Here is a 23463-nt window from a genome sequence, read left to right on the forward strand (position 1 = left end):
CGGGAGTCCTGAGCCGCCACTTCCCGCCCCGGCCGGAGCCGCAACCGCGGCCGTGAGAGGCGTCATTTTGGGCATGGCGGCGCCCTGGGCCCCGCCGGAAGTGGCCGGCCGGAAGTGAGGCGCGGCCGTGCCCGGAAGCGAGCGCGGCGCGGGGAAAGATGGCGGCGGCGGCGGCGGGCAGCGCGGAGCCGTGCGGGGCCGGCCCCGGCGGGCGCCCCAGGCCCTGGCCGCAGCCGCACGCGCCCCTGGCCGCGGGGCCGGCGCTCGTGGCGTGCGGCGACGAGCTGGTGGCCGCCGTGTGGCCCTACCGGCGCCTGGCGCTGCCGCGGCGCCTGACGGTGCTGCCGTTCGCGGGGCTGCTGTACCCGGCCTGGCTGGGCGCGGCGGCCGCCGGCTGCTGGGGCTGGGGCAGCGGCTGGGCGCAGGTGCCCGAGGCCGCGCTGCTCGCGCTCGCCGCCATCTGCCTGGCGCACGCGCTCACCGTGCTCTCGGGCCACTGGTCCGTGCACGCGCACTGCGCGCTCACCTGCACCCCGGTAAGTCGGGGCGCCCCCGCTCCGGGCACCCCTCGTCTTCCCGAGGCGTCTGGCGCTCCCCCGACGTCCCCCGCAGCCTGCGCCGCATTGCCGCCTGCGCCAGGCACTGCATGCATGCACCCCACGCGTGGATCTGGGGGGCCCGCCTGCCCTCCCTGCACGCCTGCTTGGAGAGCAGAGCTTCGGCCTCGGTGCCCCCCCCCCCGAAGGATGTCCCAGCTCGTCGCTGCCCTTGCTTTGCAGCAGGACTAGCGCCGTTATGAGAACCGGGTTCCTGGCAGTCACCACTCTTGTCTGCATTTTGGAGGGGATGAGGGGATGGTGGGGGTGATTAGAGGGTCGCCCATCCCACCCCCAGGAAACAGCCGAGGAGAGATGGCGAGGGTGACCTTTGCCCTGGGATTTGTTTGGGACCAAGCGCATGAGTCTTTGCTGGCTGGCTGGTCTGTCTGCTCCAAGGAGCAATCACTCCTGGCTTTGCTCAGGGATTGAACCCAGGTCGACCCAGTGCCAGTCAAGCACCTTCCCTGCTATACTCTCTCCCTGCCCGGCTGCTCTCAATGCACAGTGATTGCCCCTCGAGTATTGTCCCACGTGTGACCCCCAAGTCAAAGACACTCGATGTACCCAGAGTTAGGACAGGGCTGAGACAGCTGGGCTGAGGGACACTCCCCAAACCAAAAGAACAGAGCCAGTATTCATAAAGAGTGTGAACCCCGAACTTGCTGTCTCTTCCGGGATCGCCTTCTGGGATCCGGTTGGTGTCTGAGACCTGGGTCCGCCTTGGTCTGGGTGTCATCCTCCTCCCCACCCCCCACCCCCCGCTGTAACTCGAGAAAAAGCACCCTTTTGGCACCAGCCTGTGAGGCCCAGGGAGAAGATGCCAGGCTGGCTCCTGAGTCCTGTGAGGCTTAGTTTGTGGGTCTCACTTTCACCCTCTTTGCTGTCACCTCAGACAGCCCTACCCTCTTCACTTTGCCTGGTCACTTTAGTGTCACGGCTGTCCCCTCGCCGTAGGCTGTGGGGAGGACCAGCAGTGTGGACAAGGCAATGGATTAGAAGTGGTGCTTGGCCCTTGCTCGGTGGAGCAGGGAAAGGGCTGGGTTGAGGGGATTTATTTACTTTCCTTTTGCTTTAGATTTGGGGGGTCTCAAATATGGCAGTGTCCAGGGCCTCCCCCCAGGGAACGTTGGGGGGCATGTTTGGGGGAGATCCACTTCTGGTGCTCCTGCACCCAGCCACACACCCTGGCAGCGTTGGGTGCTTGGGGCCTGCGGTTTTGGGGGGAAGTTGTGTGCAAGGCCCATCGCGGGCTAGGCATGTGATCTGGGTTTATGACTTTTTTTACCCAACCCTCTGAGGCAGCTGTGAGGGGCGCCATGGAGAGCTGGCGGGTAGCCAATGGGCAGGCCTGGTGCAGCTGCTGTCAGTGTTTGCCGGGGAGGGTAGTGACTGCAACAAACCAGGGCCGTCCTGTGTCCCCGCAGGAGTATAGCCCCAGCAGGGCTACCCTGGTGAAGGTGGTGCCCACGCCCAACAACGGCTCCACAGAGCTGGTGACCCTGCGGCGGGATGAGGTAAGGCTGGGCACTGGCAGGTAGGGAAGGGCTGCGGCACCCCCTTTCATGCTTGGGACCCCTGCCACAGCCCCCACTGGCCCGCAGGGAGAAGATGGCCAGGAGGTGCTGTGGTTCGAGTTCCAGAAGATCAAGTACTCGTATGATGCCCTGGAGAAGAAGCGCTTCCTGCCAGCCGCCTTTCCTGTGGCCAACGCCTTCGCCTTCTATCAGAGCTGCCGGGGCCTGCAGGATGCCACCGAGGTCCGCGCAGCCGAGAAGAAGTTCGGGAGCAACAAGTGAGCCCCCCGTGGCCCGGATCAGGGGAGCCCCGAGTGCCAGCCCCAGGCCTTCAGGGGCCACACTGTGAGCCCAGTGAGCAGTTCCGGCCTCTTGGCTTGCTTCTCCCTCACTTTCCCCTTCTTCCTTTTTTTTCTTGTGATTGCTCAGGCAGTGCTGGGATCCCCCCCATAGTCTGAACTCGACCCTTTGCGCCACCCCAGCCTCCAGCTTTGTCTTCCTTCAAATCCTCCTTCTGGTCACTCTGAGTTGATCTCAGGGACAATGCAGTCCATCTCAGCTCTGGGGGTACCTGGCCTGTTTCCTCACGTTTCACATGGTACTGTGGTGTTGGGCACAGTGCTGGAGCCCCCCCAGAACTGACTACTGAGACCTCCACTGTGCAAGGGGGTCCAGCTTGGGGCCTCTGAACTGCCAGACTCGTGCTGTGCCCCTTGTACTGGCCTCAGCCATTATGTTTACAGGCTGAGGGATTCCCCCCCTTCACCCTGCTGGTAGCCAGCACGGGTGGGCCTGGCTGGGCTCTTGGCCTTTAGCTGCCTGCCTTCTGAGTCTGGCACAACAGTTTCTGCAAATTCAGCCTCCAACCCCTGAGGGCGCCCATGTCACCAGTCCAGGAGACTATGGCAGTCCTCTTGTGTGCACATGTCTGCCCTAGTGGGCAGGGATGGGCAATGCCAGGCACCTCTAGGGGGCGCTGCTCTGAGCACACTGTGGGGTGTGGTGCCCACAGGGCCGAGATGGTGGTGCCCGACTTCTGGGAGCTGTTCAAGGAGCGAGCCACGGCGCCCTTCTTCGTCTTCCAGGTGAGCTGGTGGGGCCGGGGTGGGGTGGAGTTGCTGTGGGTTGCGGTGCCTGCTCGGGACTCTGGTGCCTACACGGAGCCTGGCCTGGCATCCACAGGTCTTCTGTGTGGGGCTCTGGTGCCTAGACGAGTACTGGTACTACAGCGTCTTCACACTGTCCATGCTGGTGGCCTTTGAGGCCTCGCTGGTGCAGCAGCAGATGCGGAACATGTCGGAGATCCGTAAGATGGGCAACAGGCCGCACATGATCCAGGTGGGCCGGGCATGCGGGGCAGAAGGGACCCAGGACCCGCCCCAACCCCAGGCCCCGCAGTGACACCCGTCCCTGCCCAGGTCTACCGCAGCCGCAAGTGGAGGCCAGTGGCCAGTGACGAGATCGTGCCCGGGGACATCGTCTCCATCGGTGAGCCCCATCTAGCTCAGCCCCCCATTCCTGCCTACCTGCCTGCTCCCCTGGGCTGGCCGGGACCAACCATGTGCATTACCCCCCCAAAGGCCGCTCCCCACAGGAGAACCTGGTGCCGTGTGACGTGCTGCTATTGCGAGGCCGCTGCATCGTGGACGAGGCTATGCTCACCGGGGAGTCAGTGCCGCAGATGAAGGTACAAGGGGCAGAGAGGTGGGGGGACTCGGAAGGGGTGCAGGAGGAAGGAGGGTCTGACCTGCCTCCACGCTCGCCTGCCCCAGGAACCCATCGAGGACCTCAGCCCCGAGCGGGTACTTGACCTCCAGGTGGACTCGCGGCTCCATGTCATTTTCGGGGGCACCAAGGTGGTGCAACACATCGCCCCCCAGAAGGCCACCTCGGGCCTGAAGCGTAGGTGCCTGGGGGTATCAGGATCAGGCAGCACCTGGGGGGGTAGGGGAGCCAGTGACCCCCGTGACTTGCTGGTGCTTCTCTGCAGCGGTGGACAACGGCTGTGTGGCCTACGTGCTGCGGACTGGCTTCAACACGTCCCAGGTAACCGCCTGGCCTCACCTGCTGCCCCATCCTAAGTGGGCCCCGGGAGAGCTTGTGGAGGGGAGGGTCCGGCCTAGGCCACCTCTCAGGAGCCTGTGGTGCAACCCTCAGGGCAAGCTGCTGCGGACCATCCTCTTCGGCGTGAAGCGAGTCACCGCCAACAACCTGGAGACCTTCATCTTCATCCTCTTTCTCCTGGTCTTTGCTGTGGCCGCGGCTGCCTATGTGTGGATCGAGGGTAACTCCTGCCCCAGCCCCACTGCCATCCGCCCTGCACTGCTGGTCCCCTGGAGAGCAGCCAAGTAGTGCCCCCGTGCATGTCCGCAGGCACCAAGGACCCCAGTCGCAGCCGCTACAAGCTCTTCCTGGAGTGCACCCTCATCCTCACCTCCGTTGTGCCCCCCGAGCTGCCCATCGAGCTCTCGCTGGCCGTCAACACCTCGCTCATCGCTTTAGCCAAGCTGTGTAAGCAGTGGGCTGGGGTGGGAGGGACCTCGAGGCAGGGTGACAGGTTCAGGGCCAATGGGGTGAGCAGGGTTGGATGATGAGGGGGCCAATGGGGTGGGTGGGGTTTCATGTTGCAGGCCCAATGTTGTTGGGGTTGGGTGCAATGAGACAACGGATGGGCGGATCTTGGGTGGGCAGGCCTTCTGTGGGCAGAGCTCATGTCATTTCTGGGGTGCCCCGGATCTGTTCACCTCCACAGACATGTACTGCACCGAGCCCTTCCGTATCCCCTTCGCCGGCAAGGTGGAGGTCTGCTGCTTTGACAAGACGGGGACCCTCACCAGTGACAGCCTGGTGGTGCGTGGAGTGGCCGGGTTGCGGTGAGTGTCTTCCCCAGGCGCCCGTCTTGGGGCAGGACAGTCAGCCATGCGGCGGGGTGGGGAGGTCAGCCCCCCTCTTCGCCACGTCCTGGGGCTCCGCTGTCTTTCTAAGCTGCCCTTACTGCCCGTGCAGGGATGGGAAGGAGGTCACACCCGTGAGTGGGCTCCCTGTGGAGACGCACCGGGCCCTGGCCTCCTGCCACTCGCTCATGCAGCTGGATGATGGCACGCTGGTGGGTGACCCTCTGGAGAAGGCGGTGCTCACGGCCGTAGACTGGACCCTGACCAAAGGTGAGGGCTGCGGCCTGGTGGTGGCGGGGCGAGGGGGTGGCCATGTGTGAGGAGCGAAGCCCTCAGGATTCTGCTTATTTGTTTCCAGATGAGAAAGTATTCCCCCGAAGTATAAAAACTCAGGGGCTGAAAATTCACCAGCGCTTTCATTTTGCCAGTGCCCTAAAGCGAATGTCCGTGCTGGCCTCCTACGAGAAGCCGGCCTCGTCTGACCTCTGCTACATCGCCGCCGTGAAGGGGGCCCCCGAAACCCTGCACTCCATGGTGAGCTGCCCCGCCCCGTCCCAACCTAACTGGGGCCGGAGAGGGTGGTGGGCGAAGCTGGCCCCAGGGCTGGCAGCCAGTGACACCCCCAATCCTGCAGTTCGCCCAGTGCCCGCCCGACTACCACCACATCCACACGGAGATTTCCCGGGAGGGCGCCCGCGTCCTGGCGCTGGGCTACAAGGAGCTGGGGCACCTCACCCACCAGCAGGTAAGGGCACTCCCCTCGTGTGCCAGCCCCACCCCCCGCAGCTGCGAAGATGCCACTGTGCCCTGTGCTGCTGCCCTCCGACCCCACCATTGGCAGCCAGGATGGGACTCTCCAAGTGCCCCCGTGTGTCCATCCGTAGGCCCGGGAGGTAAAGCGGGAAGCCCTGGAGTGTGGCCTCAAGTTCGTGGGCTTCGTCGTGGTCTCCTGCCCACTCAAAGCCGACTCCAAGGCCGTCATCCGGGAGATCCAGAATGCATCGCACCGGGTATGGTGGCTCGGCAGGGAGACTGCTCTGGCCGTTGATGTCCCCAGCCACCCCGCGCCGTCTTGCTGCTGGGGATAGTTGGCCGTGAGTGGGTGGGTGGCCCTGGGTGCCTGCCAGCCCCGCTGAGCCTGCCTCCCGCAGGTGGTGATGATCACGGGGGACAACCCGCTCACAGCCTGCCACGTGGCGCACGAGCTGCACTTTATCGACAAGCCGCATACCCTCATCCTGCAGCCGCCCCCTGCGAAGGGTGAGTTGGGGGGCTTCTGTCACCTCCCAGACCCACCCAGCAGGCCTGCTGCTGAGTGAGACAGGAGCAGCTGGGGAGGCAAATCACCTGTAAACCCTGACCTGTTGTTCCCCTCCCGGCCTGCAGGGGGCGCCTGCGAGTGGCGATCCATAGACGGCAGCGTGACGCTGGCCCTGGCGCCCAGCTCGCCCAGGGCCCTGGCCGAGAAGCACGCGCTGTGCCTGACTGGCGACGGCCTGGCCCACCTGCAGGCCCAGGACCCCCAGCAGCTGCTGCGGCTCATCCCCCACGTGCAGGTGTTCGCCCGCGTGGCGCCCAAGCAGAAGGTGGGTCCCTGGGAGGTGGAGGGTGGAGGTGGCGGGCAGGCGCCCCACAGACAGCCTGGCTCAGCCCTCCATTCCCCCCAGGAGTTCGTCATCACCAGCCTGAAGGAACTGGGATACGTTACCCTCATGTGCGGGGACGGTACCAATGACGTGGGCGCCCTGAAGCACGCCGACGTGGGTGAGGGCCAGGGGGAGCACTGTAGGGCCCCCGGGTTCTGGGAGCGTCCTTGCCCCTCCTGACCCCTGCGCCCCTTGCAGGGGTGGCGCTCCTGGCCAACGCCCCCGAACGCGTGGTGGAGCGGCGCCGGCGGCCCCGGGACAGCCCCGTATTTACCAACAGCAGCCTCAGAGCGACGTCCAGGGGAGCCAGGCAGAAGGGGGCACCCCCTCCCCCTGAGGACCCGGCCGCCTCCCAGCGGGTGAGTCTGAGCTGGAGTCCCGAAGGCACCCCTCCCCGGCTGCCCCTCCCGCCCTCACCCCAGCTCATCTCACAGGACCGCCTGAGCCAGGTTCTGCGGGACCTTGAGGACGAGAGCAGCCCCATCGTGAAGCTGGGGGACGCCAGCATCGCTGCCCCCTTCACCTCCAAGCTCTCCTCCATCCAGTGCAGTGAGTGTCACATGTGTGTGTGTGTCTGTCTCTCTGGGCACAACGAATGCAGTGAGTGTCACATCTGTCTGTCTGTCTCTGAGCACCCATCAATCACCCGCCCGCCTTCCCGCAGTTTGCCACGTGATCAAGCAGGGCCGCTGCACGCTGGTGACCACGCTGCAGATGTTCAAGATCCTGGCCCTGAATGCGCTGATCCTGGCCTACAGCCAGAGTGTCCTCTACCTGGAGGGCGTCAAGTTCAGCGACTTCCAGGCCACGCTGCAGGGGCTGCTGCTGGCCGGCTGCTTCCTCTTCATCTCCCGCTCCAAGGTGGGCCCTGGGGACGGGGAGTGGGGAGCACTGGGCCTGCCGGAGAGACTTGAGTGCCAACTGTCCCCGTCCTGCCTGCCCCTGCAGCCCCTCAAGACTCTGTCCCGAGAGCGACCCCTCCCCAACATCTTCAACCTGTACACGGCGCTGACGGTGGCGCTGCAGTTCTGCGTGCACTTCCTCAGCCTCGTCTACCTGTACCGCGAGGCCCAGGCCCGCAGCCCGGAGAAGTGAGTGTGGGTGGCTGGACCAGGGCTGTGGGAGGACAGGCAGGGGTAGGACGCGGCACCCTTATCCGGTCCCGTCTGCAGGCAGGAGCAGTTTGTGGACCTGTACAAGGAGTTCGAGCCCAGCCTGGTGAATAGCACCGTGTACATCATGGCCATGGCCATGCAGATGGCCACCTTCGCCATCAACTACAAGGTCTGTCCTGCCCCGCCCACTGCCCTCCCAGCCCGCCCACTCCACCCCGGCCCCGCCCTCCTGGTCCCCCCCATCACCACCACACCTCACCCCTAGGGCCCCCCCTTCATGGAGAGTCTCCCAGAAAACCGGCCGCTGGTGTGGAGCCTAGCCCTGTCCCTGCTAGCCGTCGTGGGCCTCCTGCTGGGCTCCTCGCCCGACCTCAACAGCCAGTTTGGCCTGGTGGACATCCCGGTGGAGGTGAGTGGCCTCGGGAGCAGGCGCTGGGGGTGTGGGCACCACCACCCCGCCATTCAGGAGCACCCACCGCCTCATGTCTCCTGCAGTTCAAGCTGGTCATCGCCCAGGTGCTGGTCCTGGACTTCTGCCTGGCACTGCTGGCTGACCGCGTCCTGCAGTTCTTCCTGGGGAGCCCGAAGCTGAAAGTGCCTTCCTGAGAGGGCGGACCTGGCACCCGCCACCCGGACTGAGGGGACCCTGGGGGGGCAGAGCCACCAATCAGCGCCTCTGGTGAATAAAGAAGCATCTGTGATTTTAGAAGCCTACGTGTGCCTGTGCGCCTCTGGGGTGTTGGAAAAGCTGGGGGAGGGAAGGGGTCATCCCTTCTGCCCTGTGACTCGGGGTGCACCTGTGGCCTATGGGCCCTGCTCTGTTCCACTGGACTTGAGGTGTCCCCCACCCACCCCCTTCTTCAGCCTGCTGGGTCCTGGATCTGAGATGCCCCCGAGGGCAACACTACAGACATGGGGTTTGGGTGTGTGTGTGTGGGGTGAATTGGGCTGGTGACCCCCTCATTCACATCAAATTCAGGGAGAATGGGGTGGGGCCCGTGTGGTGGCATTTCAAGTGCATGTCACAAGGGCACAGAGCCAAGCGTCCACTAGAGGGCCCCAGAGCCCCATGGCAGGGATGGGCTGCAGGGCTGCAGGCTGGCCCCCGCAGGCAATGGGTGGCAAATGGGTTGGGGGATTTGGGGGCTACACTGACGGGGGGGGGGGGGGGGGGAGAATAGGTGTGTGCTAGGGTTTTAGACCCCTGGTGCAGGATACAGCTCTGGGGACGAGTGAGCCTGGGCGGTCCCTCAGGGGCTAGGAAAGGGGCTGGTCTACAGCTGGCCTGAAGGGAGCGGTGTGGTCCAGGGGACGGGGCCTCGGAGGCCAGCAGCAAGGCGGTCTGGGGCGGGGCTCTGGGCGTGGCCTCGTTGAGTGATCTGGGGCGGGCCCGGCGAGCGATGAAGGAAGAGCCACAACGGGCGGGCCCCGGTTGGGCAATGTGGGCGGGGCCTCGGTGGGCGTGTCCCGGTGCTGCTCTGGGCGGGGCCTGAGTGGGCGGGCCCGGCGGGGCGTGGTGCGGAACCGGGCGCCGGGCAGAGGCCGCGGCAGGAAATCGGGGCTGTGCCCCGCCGCGCGCGCGATCCCGCCCGGCCCGGTCCCCGTCCTGGTCCCCGTCCCCGTCCCTGCCCCGTCCCCGCCGAGCGATCCTCGGGCCCGAGCCATGGACGCAGCGGAGCCGGGTAGGCGGTGGGGGAACCGGCGCTGGAGACTGGGGGGGCTGCTCCTCTAGCGCCCCGCGTCCAGAGCGCGGGGCCGGGGACCCCCGGGTCGGGGAGCGGGCGGAGAGCCGGAGCCTCCACGGCCGGCCTTCCCCTGGCTGGCTCGGGACCCACCCGACATCCCGCTGACCCCGGAGCCCGCACCCCGGATGCTGGGGGCAGGGGCCCAGGAAGGGGAAGTGGCCGCTTCTGCTTAGGAAACGTGCGTCGGGGGCGGGGAGCCCCGCGGGGCCCGGGCCCTGCGTCCCCCCCAGGCTGGGTTGGGCGGCCAGGCCACCCCTGCCCCCGTCTTTGTGCCACTCACTCCCGGGCGGCCGCGTCCCTCGTGGCTCCCGCCGACGCGGTGCCTCCTGCCCCACGTGCGTGCCCATCTGTCAGGCCCATTGTCGAGGGGGCTGGCGGGGGGCGTCGGGGGGCGATGCCGGCGCATCTGGGCTCTGTGTGGGTGTCGCTGCTCTTCGGAGCAGCTGTCGGCCTGTGCGAGTCCATCTGTCCCCCTCGCAGGGCCAGCTCAGCTCGCTCCCGGCCAGCCTTGTTCCTCATCTCCAGGTCTCTCTCTCTCTCTGTCTCTGTCTCTCTCTCTGTCTCTCTCTCTGTCTGTCTGTCTCTCTCTCTCTCTCTCTCTCTCTCTCTCTCTCTCTCTCTCTCTCCCCTAGTCTCCCTCTTCCTCTCTGGTCTTTCTCCTCCCCCCCTGGGTGGACAGGGACCCCGGTGGCCATGGGTGACCCCTTTCTCCATTGCATACACCCCCCAGGGTCGCCCCCCGGCCTGGATAGTCGGAAGAGGTACAGCGACATATTCCGCAGCCTGGACAACCTTGAGATCTCGCTGGGGAACGTGTGAGTCTATGCCTGGGTCACCCCAAATCCAGCCAGGACCATTTCCTCCGATACACATCCCTGAGGTCCCCATAGGAACGCTATAGTCTGTGATCCATCATTCATTGGCAATCCCCAGGGTAGAGCCTGAGCCCACTCCCCGTATTTCCTTCTGGATATCCCCTAATATGCCAGAGGACCCTTCCAACCATCGCAGATTGGACCCCAGTTCCATAAGGTCTCACCCGGCCCACTGCCTGGACTCCAGGGTACAGGCAATGCCAAGGAGGTGATCCCCCAGCCTCCCCCTATCGCCCTGGGTCTCCCTTGGGGATAGACTAACAGCTTTAGCTCCCAGGAACCTGGACATGTCGACTGGGGAGTCCTTGCTGTCTGGAGACCCTGAGTCAGAGAAGACCCCCACAGCTACCGTGGTGAGTCTGGGGTACATGGGAAGTGGGGGGCCAGGATGGAAGAAGGGACTCTTAAGAGGTGAACCCCGGGCCCGGAGAGATAGCACAGCAGCGTTTGCCTTGCAAGTACCCGATCCAGAACCAAAGGTGGTTGGTTCGAATCCTGGTGTCCCATATGGTCCCTGTGCATGCCAGGAGCTATTTCTGAGCAGACAGCCAGGAGTAACCCCTGAGCAATGCCGGGTGTGGCCCAAAAACCAAAAAAAAAAGAGGTGAACCCCATTGCCCTTCTTCCCCTCAATCCTCTCTTCCTCCACCCTCAGACCAGTGAATGGAGCCAATGGAGCGACCCCTCCCCAGCACTTCCTGCTCCCCTCTCAGGTAGGGGGGCATCCAGAGGGTGGGCCAGGGGTTCCCCACAAAAGACACTGCTTGTCCATGTCCAGCTGGGAAAGGGAAACAGAACAAAAGATGGCGGGAGGGGTCTTGGAGCGATAGATAACACAGCTGGGAAGGAGCTTGCCTTGCATGCTGCCAACCCGGGTTCAATACCATAGGGTTCCCTAGCACTGCCAAAGTGAGCCCTGAGCAAAGACCCATAGTAATCTTTGAGCATCGCCCCCCTAAAAAAAGTGAGATGGCAGTGGGTGGGGTAGGATGCAGAGAAGGGGCCTTAGTTTGGGGGGTTCTGGGAAGAGCTGGGGGAAGGGCATAAGTCTGAGCCCTCCCCCCAATCTGCTCCAGAGGAGGAGCTGGACCTGAGGCTGATCCGGACCAAGGGCGGGGTGGACGCTGCCCTGGACTACGCCAAGACGTGGAGTCGCTATGCCAAGGAGCTGCTAGCCTGGACGGAGAAGAGAGCCAGCCATGGTGGGGACCCAGATCCTGAGCCCTCCCCACATGTGCCCACACCCACCTCCTCCCCAGCCCGGATCGAGGTCCCCGGGGCCCCCACTTCTCCCTCCCCACACTGGCTCACACCCGTCACTTCCCCAGAGCTGGAGTTCGTCAAAAGTGTCCTGAAGATCGCTGAGGCCGGCAAAGCCTCCATCCACCAACAGGTACCCAGGCCCGGTCCAGCCTTTCAGAACCACACACACACACACATACACACACACACACACACACACACACACACACACACACACACATAGCTGCACCCCTCCCCCTGTGTCCTCACCCTGTTTCCTTTGTCGCCCCTTCTGCAGAGCCATATGCCCCTGCAGTACATTTACACGCTCTTCCTGGAGCACGACCTCAGCCTGGGCGCCCTGGCCTTGGAGACACTGGCGCAGCAGAAAAGAGACTACAGCCAGGTGAGGGCCAGGCGCCAGCACCCCTTCCCCCTCTGCACGCAGGGCACCCTAGTGCCCGCCGAGGAGGAAGCTGGGGCCCCGGGGTGCAGAGGAACTAGCCTGAGCAAACCCCGCCACCGCTGGGATTCAAACCCGGTTTCCTGGGTGATTGCAAAACTGTTAGTATGCTGGTGTGTGTGTGTGTGTGTGTGTGTGTGTGTCTGTGTGTGTCTGTGTGTGTCTGTGTGTCTGTGTGTGCAGGGGTGCATGGGACAGAGCCATGAGGATACCCCGGGAGGGTGGTAAGGAGGGCAGGGCTGGGTGGGAAGATCCTTGGCAAGGTGACAACCAGGCAGGAAGTGGGCCTGAAGCTCAGGGTACCCCCAACCCAGCCCCTGATGGCCAAGCGGACGGAAATCGAAAAGTGGCGGAAGGAGTTCAAGGAGCAGTGGCTCAAGGAGCAGAAGCGCATGGTGAGGCTGGCAGGGCGGCTCAACCCGCTGGGAACCGGTCAGGTCCGAGCCCACGCGGCCACTGACCTGCGCCCCACACCCCACACCCCGCACCCCGCAGAACGAGGCGGTGCAGGCCCTGCGGCGCGCCCAGCTGCAGTACGTCCAGCGCTGCGAGGACCTGCGCACCCGCTCCCAGGCCTCCCCCGAGGACCCGGCGGCCCCCCAGGTGTCCGCGGGGCCCACCAAGCAGCAGGAGCGGCGGCGGCGCTCCCGAGAGGAGGCCCAGGCCAAGGTGGGGACGGGACGCGGGGACTCCCCTGCGCCGGCCATTAGGACACCCAGACTCTGCGGCCTGCCGCTCACGCCCGCGGCTTCACACCCCACTCCCCACACCCCACTCCTCATTTTGCTCCTTGCCCCGGCAGGCGCAGGAGGCCGAGGCGCTGTACCAGGCCTGTGTGCGCGAGGCCAACGCGCGGCAGCAGGACCTGGAGGCCACCAAGCGGCGGATCGTGTCGCACGTGCGCAAGCTGGTGCTGCAGGGCGACGAACTGCTGAGGAGGGTGAGGCCCCGGCCTGGTTTAGGGGTGTCAACTGCGCCCCTAAAATCACCTGGGGAAACACAGGCCACGCCCCTCATCACCACGCCCTTTACCTGGGCCGCCCTTTCTGACCACGCCCCTTTCGAGCAATCCTGTCTGGCCACGCCCCTCCAACTCTTTATATGGTCACGCTCTTGCTTTGACCACGCCTCTTTCCACCAGGCTATCTGGCCACGCCCTTCATCCGGGCTTCCTTTCTGGTCACGCCCCTTCCCAGACAGCCCCTCTGTGTGGCCACGCCCCTTCCAGACAGGCCCTTTATTTGGCCATGCCCTTGTGTGCCACGCTCTTACTCTGACCACGCCCCCTTTCCCATCAAGCTGTCTGGACACGCCCTTGTGCGTCCCGCTTTTGTTCTGGCCACGCCCCTGGTTTGGCCACACCTTCTTTTAGCCACACAACGTAAGGTCACGCCCCTTGTTTAAGCCACGCCCTTATGTGACCACACATCTCGCTTTCACCACGCCCCTAGTCTGACCATGCCCCTATTTAAGCCACGCCCCTGTCTGACCCACCTCTTGGTCTGGCCACGCCCCTCCCTGGTCGGGCTTGTCCATATATGGCCACTTCGCCTTTGACCACTCCCACCCTGCCCCTCCGCAGGTGACCCTGGGACTGTTCGCGCTGCGGGGTGCACAGGCCGAGCGGGGTCCCCGCGCCTTCGCCGCCCTGGCCGAGTGCTGCGCCCCCTTCGAGCCCGGCCAGCGCTACCAGGAGTTCGTGCGAGCACTGCGGCCCGAGGCCCCGCCACCCCCGCCGCCCACGTTCACCTTCCAGGAGTTCGTGCCCACGAGCAGCAGGTACGGCGGAAGAGGGCACGCGCCCGTCTAGGGGAACTGTCAGGATTTGGGGGTGTCGGTGCTGCTGGGTTTGAAGGCCCGGATGCATGGGGGAGAGGTTGGGTCCCAGATGGGGTTGGCGAGCACTGGGACCCCGGCTGTCACTCTCAGACCTCCCCTCGCAGCTCCCCTCTGGACGCGCGGAAACTTCCACCGAGGCTGGAGGAGGGCTCGTCCGACTCAGGGGTCTGGCTGGGTAAGTGTGGCCGAGGGGGTGCGGGCAGTGGGGTCCAGCCAGCCCAGTGGGCGCACACCAACCAAGGCCTCTCCCCTAGGGAGCCCGAGCCCCTCTCTGGCCAGCGACAGGGACAGCGAGGCCCGATCCGTGGAGTCTCCAAATTCCAGCCCAGGTGGGCCCTGACCCCTCATCTCCAGACCCCTGACCTTCCACTGTCACCTGCCCTGCCCTCTGACCAGCCTCCCTCCACCCCCTTTCCAACCTCTGCTTGCTGGCCCTGGCCCCAAGGCCTGACCCAAGTACCCCCACGCCTGTGTCTCTGTGCCCGCAGGTGGCACACGGAAACTGGTGAAGGTGCCATCCACAGGCACGGAGTCCTCCGACGACTTTGAGGAGCGAGAGCCTGGTAAGGCGCAAGGCTCGGGTCCCTGGGGTGGGTGAGTGGGTGGGTGGAAGGGTGGGCGAGACTGTGGCGCCCACAAGCCTTACCCCGGGGTCCCCACCCCCCGCAGATCTGGGCGACGGGCTGGAGAATGGGCCGGGCAGCCCCTTTCGGAAGTGGACGCTGTCTGGTGCGGCCCAGACCCACCGGCTGCGGCGCCTGCGAGGTCCAGCCAAATGCCGAGAGTGCGACGCCTTCATGGTCACCGGGACTGAGTGCGAGGAGGTGCGTGCCTCGCCCTGGGTGCATCATGGTAGCTGGGCCCCTCCAGGCCCCAGCACCTCTTCATCCCTTCGACCCTGCCCCTGCACCCCCAGTGCTTTCTGACCTGCCACAAGCGCTGCCTGGAGACGCTGCTGATCCTCTGTGGCCACCGTCGGCTGCCCGCGCGCTCGGCGCTCTTCGGGGTGGACTTTCTGCAGCTCCCCAGGGACTTCCCAGAGGAGGTGCCGTTCCTGGTGACACGATGCACGGCTGAGATGGAGCAACGCGCCCTGAGTGTGCAGGTGCCTCCCCCAACCCCGCTGCCTGGCTCTGCCTGGCCCTGGGGTCCCCGACTTCAGGCAGGCAGGACTGGAATAGAGAGGCCCGTGACCGTGTGCCTGCAGGGCATCTACCGGGTGAGCGGGTCGAGGGTGCGTGTGGAGCGGCTGTGCCAGGCCTTCGAGAATGGCCGTGCGCTGGTAGACCTGTCGGGACACTCACCCCACGACGTCTCCAGTGTCCTGAAGCGGTTCCTCCAGGAGGTGGGTGTTCCCGGGCGTTCGGGTTGGGGTCTGCAGTTCTGGGGGGGGGCCCCCACAGCCCACCCACCCCCACTTCCCTCCCGCCTTCCACCGTAGCTCACCGAGCCCGTGGTCCCCTTCCACCTCTACGACGCCTTCATATCTCTGGCCAAGACCCTGCGAGCTGACCCAGGCTCAGGTTCTGAGACCCCCGCGCCCAGTCCCGACGTCATCCGCGCCCTCAAAATGCTCCTGCTGCAGCTGCCGGACTCCAACTACAATACCCTGCGGCACCTGGTGGCCCATCTCTTCAGGTACCTTACATCTGACCCCAACTCTGACCTCTGAACCCCATATTTTATTTATGTTTTTGTTTGTTTGTTTGTTTGTTTGGAGCCATACCTGGCTCTGCGCTCAGCAGTCACTCCTGTCAGGTTCAGGGGACCCTATGGCAAAGGCCTTCCCCCCTGTGCTTTCTCCCCTGTCCACCACCACCCCGTCTCCCTGTTTTCTGAGCCTCGCACCTCCCGCCCCTAGGGTGGCCGCGCACTTCTCGGAGAATAAGATGTCAGCAGACAACCTGGGCATCGTGTTTGGACCCTCACTGCTGCGGGCCCCTGACAGCCCGAGTGTGACCTCGGTTACCCGCCTGCTGGACTCCGGCCACCAGGCCCAGCTAGTCGAGTTCCTCATTCTGCACTACGAGCACATCTTCGGCTTGGATGAGCTGCCGCCCGCCCCGGAGCCTCTGCCCCTCCAGCCTGGACCACTCCCAAGCAGCTCCTCAGAGCCCGATCCTGACGTCAATACCGACACCCACAGTTCTCAGGAGACGCAGCCTGAAACTACGGACCCCGAGGTAGGAGTCCAGGCTATGGAGATGGGGAGAATCCCCAGTCCTTCCTTCCCCACTTAGGAGAGTTGAGTGGGGCTGGAGGCATAGCACAGCAGGGAGGGCATTTACCCTGGACCTGACCCACCCGGGTTTGATCCCCGGTATCCGAGGAATGGTTCCCTGAGCATCGCCAGGTGTGGCCCAAAAACCAAATGAACAAAGATAACAAGGAATTTGAGGAGCGGGACCCAAGAGATAGAGCGTTTGCTTTGTACTTGCTGGATCCAGGTTGTATCCCCAACACTTCATATGGTCCCCTGAGCACCGCCAGGAGTAATTTCTTTTTTTTTTTTTTTTTTTTTTTGGTTTTTGGGCCACACCTGGCAGTGTTCAGGGGCTACTCCTGGCTGTCTGCTCAGAAATAGCTCCTGGCCGGCACGGGGGACCATATGGGACACCGGGATCTGAACCAACCACCTTTGGTCCTGGATCGGCTGCTTGCAAGGCAAACACCGCTGAGCTATCTGTCCGGGCCCCAGGAGTAATTTCTGAGTGTGGTCCCAAACAACAACAGGAGAAATTCCTAGACATACCAGCTAACACAGGAGTTAAGCATTGCTCTGCCCTATGTGGCCCAACCTTGGTTCTCTCCCAGGCGGGCCATGTGGCCCCCTCAGCCACCAGGGGGCACTCCCGAGCACAGTCAGCAGAAGCCCCTGAGCTTTGGGAATCCAGAGGCGTCTCAAAACAAAAACAAAACAAAACCCAAACCACACCACATCCATGGCAGCGAAGGCGACGGGTGTGGCTCCGAGACTCAGCACTTGCTTGTGTGGTGTGAGGCCCTGTAGGTCCCACCTCCGAGTGGGAAGGTGCCCGGGGCAAGGGAGTGGCCTTGGCAAAGCCTTGGGGTGCAACTGGCCTGGTGTGTGCTGCGCACAGCCCCCAGCTGGGCCCAGTAACAAAGGAGGCCCAGGGTATGAGGCCTGAGAAGGGTACTTGGGCCCAGCTGGTGCCACAACAGCGTGTGTTTCCTGTCTGAAAAAACTTCCCTGATGATCCAGAGGGACTGCAGGGAAGGCCACCTGGATTCTATCCCTGACACCCCTTGGGGTCCCTGAGGCCCGCCAGGAATGAACCCTGAGCACAAAGCTAGGAGTGATCCCTGAGCACCGCTGATTTGGCCCTGGTGAAACTCCCTGCAGCACAGGCGTCTGATCCAAAACTTAGGGGCATCTCGGGGGGGGGGGGGGCTGAGCAGCATGGGGATTGGCCCTCTGTACCCCCACTCTCTGCCTGCCGTGCCCAGCGCCCTTGGCCCAGCCATGACATTAGAATTGGGATCTTCTGGGGCCCGGAAGGTGGTGCTAGAGGTAAGGTGTCTGCCTTGCAAGCGCTAGTGTAGGATAGACTGTGGTTCGATCCCCCGGCGTCCCATATGGTCCCCACAAGCCAGGGGCGATTTCTGAGTGCATAGCCAGGAGTAACCCCTAAGCGTCAAACGGGTGTGGCCCAAAATCCAAAATAATAATAATAATAATAATAATAATAATAATAATAATAATAATTGGGATCTTCTGTGTTCTACCCGCAGATTTCCACCCCACTGACTCCGGCCCCGCCGGCTGACGGGTGGAAACCCATGCAAGATGCCAGAGACGAAGGAGATGGGGGTGAGTTGCTGGGCAGGGCCGGAATGGGGGGAATGGGGAGTTTTCAGCAGAGACCACCCTGTGCCTGTCTTCCTTCCATAGGGCCCAGCCAAGGCGCCGAGGATTCACTGCTGGGGACCCAGTCCCGGGCCCACTTCAGCCGGCAGCCAATAAAGTACACCCGTGGCGGGATGCGACCCATCACCCACCAGCTGTCCAGCCTGGCCCTCGTGGCTTCGAAACTGTGCGAGGAGGACCCTGTGCTGCCCACCCAAGAGGGGAGCCTGCAGAGGCGAGGGGAGCTTGATGACAGCCCTCGGCGCCGCTCGCCGCTGCCCAAGAACTTAAAGATCACCCAGGAGACTGCCCGGCTCCTGGCCAAGCTGCCCGAGGAAGCCGTGTCCAAGGCCGCCTGCTGTCCGGACACCCAGGCCTCGGAAGAAGTCGATGACCATCTCTGACTGCCAGAGTCCAGGGGCCCACTGCTCCCAAGAACGCACACTTGACGGGGTGCCTGGAGAATTCCTGTACATAAAGAAGGCGCTCCCATCCCAGCTGGGAAGGGGCAATATTGCCAGGACCCCCGCTCCACACCCTTCGGGACCCTGGTCATATTACCAGGCCTCAGGCACTCAGGGTCAATGCTCAGGATGGATACTGGTCGTGGGTGGGGTTCTTGGGGGGGGGTCCCTCTGGTCTCTGCTGACTCCCAGGTAGCTGCAGGAGAGGGCAGGCAGCCAGGCTGAGCCCGCCCCCACAGTGGGGCCCCCCAATAAACCCTGAACCCCAATAAACCGTGTTTTTGCACCTGGAGGATTTGGCTCTGCAGGGAGGGCGGGTGTCAGGGCAGCGGGGAGCACGCCCCGACGTTCCTGCACTTACAGGTACGAGGCCGGGGCGGGGCCTGGTCACGGGGGTGAGTCAGCCGGCCCGGCCCCGCAGCTCGGCCTTGATCCGGGGCTGCGTAATCGCGCAAACAGCAGCGGGCAGATAACCGGGACAATGGGCCGTGGGCGCGGCGCCTCGGGCCTGGGCCGGGCTGGGGGGCCACAGGCGCCCGAGCAGTCGGGGCGGCGGGCGGGGGTCCCGGGGCCAGAGGTGGGATCGGGGCGGGGCCTGCAGCGCGGCAGCTGATTGGCCCGCGGGGGCGGGCGGGCCGGGGTGGGGTCGGCCCCGCGCGCCCCGAGACCACCCGGAGCCGGGGCGCGAGGTCGCGGCGGGACTTTTGGGCCGCGGATGATTCACTCCGAAACCCGAAGCCGAGGGCCCGAGAGGTGCGCGAGGGCTGGGCCGGGGAGGGGTCCTGCGCCGGAAGCGGAGGGACGATCGGGGGGCCGCAAGGCGAGAGGAAACGGGGGGGCTGCGGTTCCGGGAGACCCTGGCCGGCCCGCGCCGCCTAGGGGGCCCTCGGAACGTGGGGGCGGAGCTCCGGGAGGGGCGTGGCCTTGTGGATGGGCTCTGCGAGATCGGGGAGCGCTGATTGGACGAGGCTCTGGACTTGGGGCGGGGCCATATGGAGGGGCGGGGCTCTAGCGAAGTGGGCGTGGTTCTTGAAATCAACGAGAGGCGTGGTTTAAAGGGAGGGGCGGGCACTGGGGGAAATGGAGAGCGCTGATTGGACTGGCCTGCCAGGCAGGGGGCGTGGTTCTCGCGTGTCTTCGGGGGCGTGTCCTGAGGGGCGGGCACAGATGGAGCGAGGAGCGCTGATTGGACGGCGCTTCGGGGCGGGGCGGGGCCCGGCCTCCCGCGCCCTGAGAGCCGCCGAGCGGGGCGCACCGGAACGCTCCTGCGCGCCCCCCGCAGCCGGCCCGGGCCTGGGGAGCCGCTCGCTCGCTCGGGCGGGCCCCGAGCCCCTCGCAAGCCGACCCGACGTCTGCGGCGTGAGCACACGCGGCCCAGGTGAGGCTGGCACGGACGGCGGGCACGCGGGGCCCGGCGGGGAGGGCGCGGCACGAGCCCGCCGCCCCTGCACCCTGCACCCCTCCTCTGATCTCTCCCTCTCTCTCTCTCTCTGCGGGGAGCGGCGGCGATCGGCCACCCCTCCTCCCCATAAACGCCCTCCGACTTCATCCCGGAGGCCTCCGGGACTTCACTGAGCTCCTCCTCCGCTCTCGGGTCTTGGGGCGCCTACTCGCTGCGCGCTGGGGTGGCCCGAACCCTCGTCTCCCCCTGCGCCCCTTCGCTGACCCCGACCCGCCTCCCCGCCCCGCTCCCCCCCTTTTGTCCTTCAGCGTCTCCCCGCACTTCTCGGATTGGTCACTTGGGAGTGAGTTTTGCCTGAGCGAGCCTCAGTGGGGTTTGCACCCCTTTCTCCCCCTCTAGGTGCTGCGTCCTTCCCCGCCCCGCCCGCTGCCCCCCAACCCCGCAGCCCCTGCCCGGGGGCACCCCGCGTTCGCCATGGGCCAGTGCTTCCACAACCAGACCGTGGACTTCTTCTACAAGAACAGCGGCAAGGAGCTGAGCGCGCACTGGAGGCCCAAGGACGTCCTGGTGGTGGCCCTGGGGCTGACCGTGAGCCTCCTGGTGCTGTTCACCAACCTGCTGGTCATCGCGGCCATCGCCTCCAACCGCCGCTTCCACCAGCCCATCTACTACCTGCTGGCCAACCTGGCGGCGGCCGACCTCTTCGCGGGCATCGCTTATCTCTTCCTCATGTGCCACACTGGCCCCTACACGGCCCGCCTCTCGGTGAACCGCTGGTTCCTGCGCCAGGGCCTGCTGGACGCCAGCCTGACGGCGTCGGTGGCCACGCTGCTGGCCATCGCCGTGGAGCGGCACCGCAGCGTCATGTCCGTGCAGCTGCACAGCCGCCTGTCACGGGGCCGTGTGGTCCTGCTCATCGCCGTCGTCTGGGTGGCCGCGCTGGGCCTCGGGCTGCTGCCCGCCCGCTTCTGGCACTGCCTGTGCGCCCTGGACCGCTGCTCCAGGATGGCACCGCTGCTCAGCCGCACCTACCTGGCCGTCTGGGGCCTGTCCAGCCTGCTGGTCTTCCTGCTCATGGTGGCCGTCTACACCCGCATCTTCTTCTACGTCCGCCGTCGGGTGCAGCGGATGGCTGACCACGTCAGCTGCCACCCGCGCTACCACGAGACCACCGTCAGCCTGGTGAAGACTGTCGTCATCATCCTGGGTGAGTGAGTGGCTAGGATGGGGTGGGAGGCTGGGACCCCCCCAAAAATTCTCCTTGCCAGACTGAATGTGAAGCCCCGAGAATCCCAGGACTCGGGATGGTCAGGTGTGGACCTGGTTCCACCAGGGCTCAGATAGGGTGTCGTGAGAGCCCTGCCCCCCAGCACCCCTAAGGAGTCCCGAAAACAAACAAGATTTGGTGGTGCACAGCAGCAGGGGTTGGTGGAGGGGAGAATTTGGGGGACAAACTTATTTACAACAGTTTATCCAACACACTCGCACCCCCAAAATCTAGTCTTTTCCTTTTGTTTTGCTTTGTGTGTTCGTTTGTTTTTGGACCACAGCCTGTGGTGCTCAGGGTTACTTTGGCTCTGCACTGAGAAATTACTCCTGGCAGCCTTGGGGGAGCCCTATGGGATGCCAGGGATCGAACCCAAGTCAGCTGCTTACAAGGCAGCTCTCTCTCCAGCCCCAGAAATCTACATTTTTCTTTTATTGTTCTTGAGTGTGTGTGTGTGTGTGTGTGTGTGTGTGTGTGTGTGCCACACACAGCAATGCTGCACTCAGATCTCACTCTTGACAGTGTTGGGGAGCCAGGGATTGAACTTGGGCAGGCGCCCTCCCTGCTGTACCGTCACTCTGGCCCCCAAATCTATTTTGTTGTTTTGGGGTCACACCCAGTGATGCCCAGGGGTTACTCTGTTCCTGGAGGTAGTGCCAGCACCCTCCCCTCTGTGCTAGTCTATTTTCTTTATATGAACCTGGCACTTCCCCAAGATGGGATGTTCTGACCCACTCGGCCCGTCGCTGTTTGAGAGTGATGGGGGATGTCATGCAGTGTTCCCAAGAGGATCCTCCACACCCCTCAGGGCTGGCTAGATAGTACAAGGGTCCCCCAGCATTGCCAAGAGTGACTCCTGAGCACAGAGCCAGGGGTCAGCCCCAGCATCTCCCCCATAGAATCCACACTGCTCCCTCCAGAGGCAAGAATGATAGTGCAGCTGGGAAGGCATTTGCCTTAGACTATACACAGCAGACCCGGGTTTGGGTTTGAACTTCCCCATCCTGATGGTCCCTGAGCATAGAAAATAGGTTTGGCTCCAGAAACAAAACAGAAGGGCTGGGGCCAGAGCGATAGCACAGCGATAGGGCATTTGCCTTACACAGTGCCAATCTGTACAGACCCAGGTTTGATCCCCAGTATCTCATATGGTCCCTCAAGCCTGCCAAGAGTGATTTCTGAGTGCAGAGCCAAGAATAATCCCTGAGCACCGCTGAGTGTGACCCAAAAACAAACAAACAAAAAATCAAGGGGCCGGAGAGATAGCACAGGTAAGGTGTTTGCCTTAGATGCAAAAGGACAGTGGTTTGAATCCCGGCATCCCATATGGTTCCCCGAGCCTGCCAGGAGCCATTTCTGAGCATAGTGCCAGGAATAACCCCTGAGCACCGCCAGGTATGACCCAAAAACAAGCAAAATAATAATAATAATAATAATAATAATAATAATAATAATAATAAAAGGAAAAGCAAAGAGACTGTGGCCAGAGCAATAGCACACTGGGTAGGGTGCTTGCCTTGCAGAAGGCTGACCTAGTTCAATTCCCGCATCCCATATGGTCTGCTAAGCCTGCCAAAGGCGATTTCTCCATGCAGAGCCAGAAGTAACCCAAAAACAAAAAGAAAAACAAACAAAAAGCCAGAAGGGCTGAAGCAGTAGGGCATTTGCCTACCTACCTGAGTTTGATGCCCAGCATCCCATATGATCCCCACCCCACCCCCACTTGCCAGAAGCCAATTCTGAGCGCAGAGTAAGGAAGAACTTGAAGGCCACCCAAACAAAAACAAAACAGAAGTACCAGTCCCCCTTCCCCGGGGTCCTGGGCTGCAACTCAAGGTCTGAGGGACACGAGGCTGTGTCCGCTGCAGGTGGGTCCCTCTTAGTCAGCTGAGCTAAGAGCCAGGCCCCCAGGCCGGTGGGGAGCGAGGGGAGCCTGGGCCCTCCCGTGCGCCCTGGGTGCTCAGCAGCTCCGGCCGCCCCGCAGGTGCCTTCGTGGTGTGCTGGACGCCGGGTCAGGTGGTGCTACTGCTGGACGGCCTAGACTGCCGCTCATGCAACGTGCTGGCCGTGGAGAAGTACTTTCTGCTGCTGGCAGAGGCCAACTCGCTGGTCAACGCTGCCGTCTACTCCTGCCGGGACGCTGAGATGCGCCGCACCTTCCGCCGCCTGCTCTGCTGCTCCTGCCTGCGCCGCCCTGGCCGTGGGTCCCCAGGCTACCTGCCCGCCGCCGCCCGCGCCAGCACCCGAGTCATGTTGTCCGATGGCGGAGGCGGCAGCCCGCCCACTGACTCAACCCTCTAGCCTGCCAGAAGCCCCCCCTCCGGGGGGTCCAGGTGACGCTTTTCCGAAAGACATTTTTCTCTCTTTGCAACATCTCTGGGTACCCTTGGACCGCACCCCAAAATACCTGGGACTCCTGGGTGAACTGATAGAGCTCCATGACCGTGGACCTGGGGGTGCTGAGTGGGGTGGGCCCTTTTTGACAGCTTCTGGGGTCATGTGAGGAGGAGTAAAATCTTTGGTTTTACAC

The 23463-nt window shown here is 63.8% G+C and overlaps 3 protein-coding genes across 3 annotated transcripts; all 3 read left to right on the top strand.

Annotated features, from left to right (window-relative positions):
- The first annotated feature begins 158 nt into the window (after nucleotides 1-158).
- Nucleotides 159-8477, top strand: ATP13A1 (ATPase 13A1). The gene is made up of 26 exons (XM_049788469.1): nucleotides 159-536; nucleotides 2024-2113; nucleotides 2201-2391; nucleotides 3126-3198; nucleotides 3296-3451; nucleotides 3532-3601; nucleotides 3694-3800; nucleotides 3886-4015; nucleotides 4104-4159; nucleotides 4271-4397; nucleotides 4487-4624; nucleotides 4866-4986; nucleotides 5120-5277; nucleotides 5366-5541; nucleotides 5642-5752; nucleotides 5892-6017; nucleotides 6159-6267; nucleotides 6394-6593; nucleotides 6675-6771; nucleotides 6852-7012; nucleotides 7088-7202; nucleotides 7318-7514; nucleotides 7602-7744; nucleotides 7826-7937; nucleotides 8034-8177; nucleotides 8264-8477. The coding sequence occupies exons 1-26, from the start codon at nucleotides 159-161 to the stop codon at nucleotides 8372-8374; spliced, it is 3597 nt and encodes a 1198-aa protein (XP_049644426.1). The 3' UTR covers nucleotides 8375-8477.
- Nucleotides 8478-9431: 954 nt separating this feature from the next.
- On the top strand, nucleotides 9432-18385 carry GMIP (GEM interacting protein). Its single transcript, XM_049788366.1, has 21 exons — nucleotides 9432-9450; nucleotides 10244-10328; nucleotides 10666-10741; nucleotides 11044-11101; nucleotides 11465-11590; nucleotides 11717-11781; nucleotides 11929-12036; nucleotides 12408-12488; nucleotides 12589-12762; nucleotides 12896-13033; nucleotides 13676-13872; nucleotides 14037-14107; nucleotides 14187-14261; nucleotides 14421-14495; nucleotides 14602-14756; nucleotides 14849-15037; nucleotides 15140-15277; nucleotides 15374-15570; nucleotides 15794-16115; nucleotides 17686-17764; nucleotides 17846-18385. Exons 1-21 carry the CDS (start codon nucleotides 9432-9434, stop codon nucleotides 18202-18204), a joined length of 2787 nt encoding a protein of 928 aa, XP_049644323.1. The 3' UTR covers nucleotides 18205-18385.
- A 1755-nt stretch (nucleotides 18386-20140) lies between these two features.
- On the top strand, nucleotides 20141-23234 carry LPAR2 (lysophosphatidic acid receptor 2). Its single transcript, XM_049788367.1, has 2 exons — nucleotides 20141-20873; nucleotides 22918-23234. Exons 1-2 carry the CDS (start codon nucleotides 20141-20143, stop codon nucleotides 23232-23234), a joined length of 1050 nt encoding a protein of 349 aa, XP_049644324.1.
- The last annotated feature ends 229 nt before the right edge of the window (nucleotides 23235-23463 follow it).

The sequence above is a fragment of the Suncus etruscus genome, chromosome 15 (genome assembly GCF_024139225.1).
Source record: "Suncus etruscus isolate mSunEtr1 chromosome 15, mSunEtr1.pri.cur, whole genome shotgun sequence".
NCBI lineage: Eukaryota > Metazoa > Chordata > Mammalia > Eulipotyphla > Soricidae > Suncus > Suncus etruscus.

What these genes read in the sequence shown, in the direction of transcription:
- ATP13A1 (XM_049788469.1), top strand. Translation starts at nt 159, where the DNA reads ATGGCGGCGGCGGCGGCGGGCAGCGCGGAGCCGTGCGGGGCCGGCCCC. An exon ending in ACAGGCCGCACATGATCCAG is followed by an intron (nt 3,452 to 3,531) that starts GTGGGCCGGGCA and finishes GTCCCTGCCCAG; the next exon opens with GTCTACCGCAGCCGCAAGTG. An exon ending in CCTTCGCCATCAACTACAAG is followed by an intron (nt 7,938 to 8,033) that starts GTCTGTCCTGCC and finishes CCTCACCCCTAG; the next exon opens with GGCCCCCCCTTCATGGAGAG.
- GMIP (XM_049788366.1), top strand. An exon ending in AAGCCTCCATCCACCAACAG is followed by an intron (nt 11,782 to 11,928) that starts GTACCCAGGCCC and finishes CCCCTTCTGCAG; the next exon opens with AGCCATATGCCCCTGCAGTA. An exon ending in CCGGGACTGAGTGCGAGGAG is followed by an intron (nt 14,757 to 14,848) that starts GTGCGTGCCTCG and finishes CTGCACCCCCAG; the next exon opens with TGCTTTCTGACCTGCCACAA.
- LPAR2 (XM_049788367.1), top strand. Translation starts at nt 20,141, where the DNA reads ATGGGCCAGTGCTTCCACAACCAGACCGTGGACTTCTTCTACAAGAAC. An exon ending in GACTGTCGTCATCATCCTGG is followed by an intron (nt 20,874 to 22,917) that starts GTGAGTGAGTGG and finishes GCCGCCCCGCAG; the next exon opens with GTGCCTTCGTGGTGTGCTGG.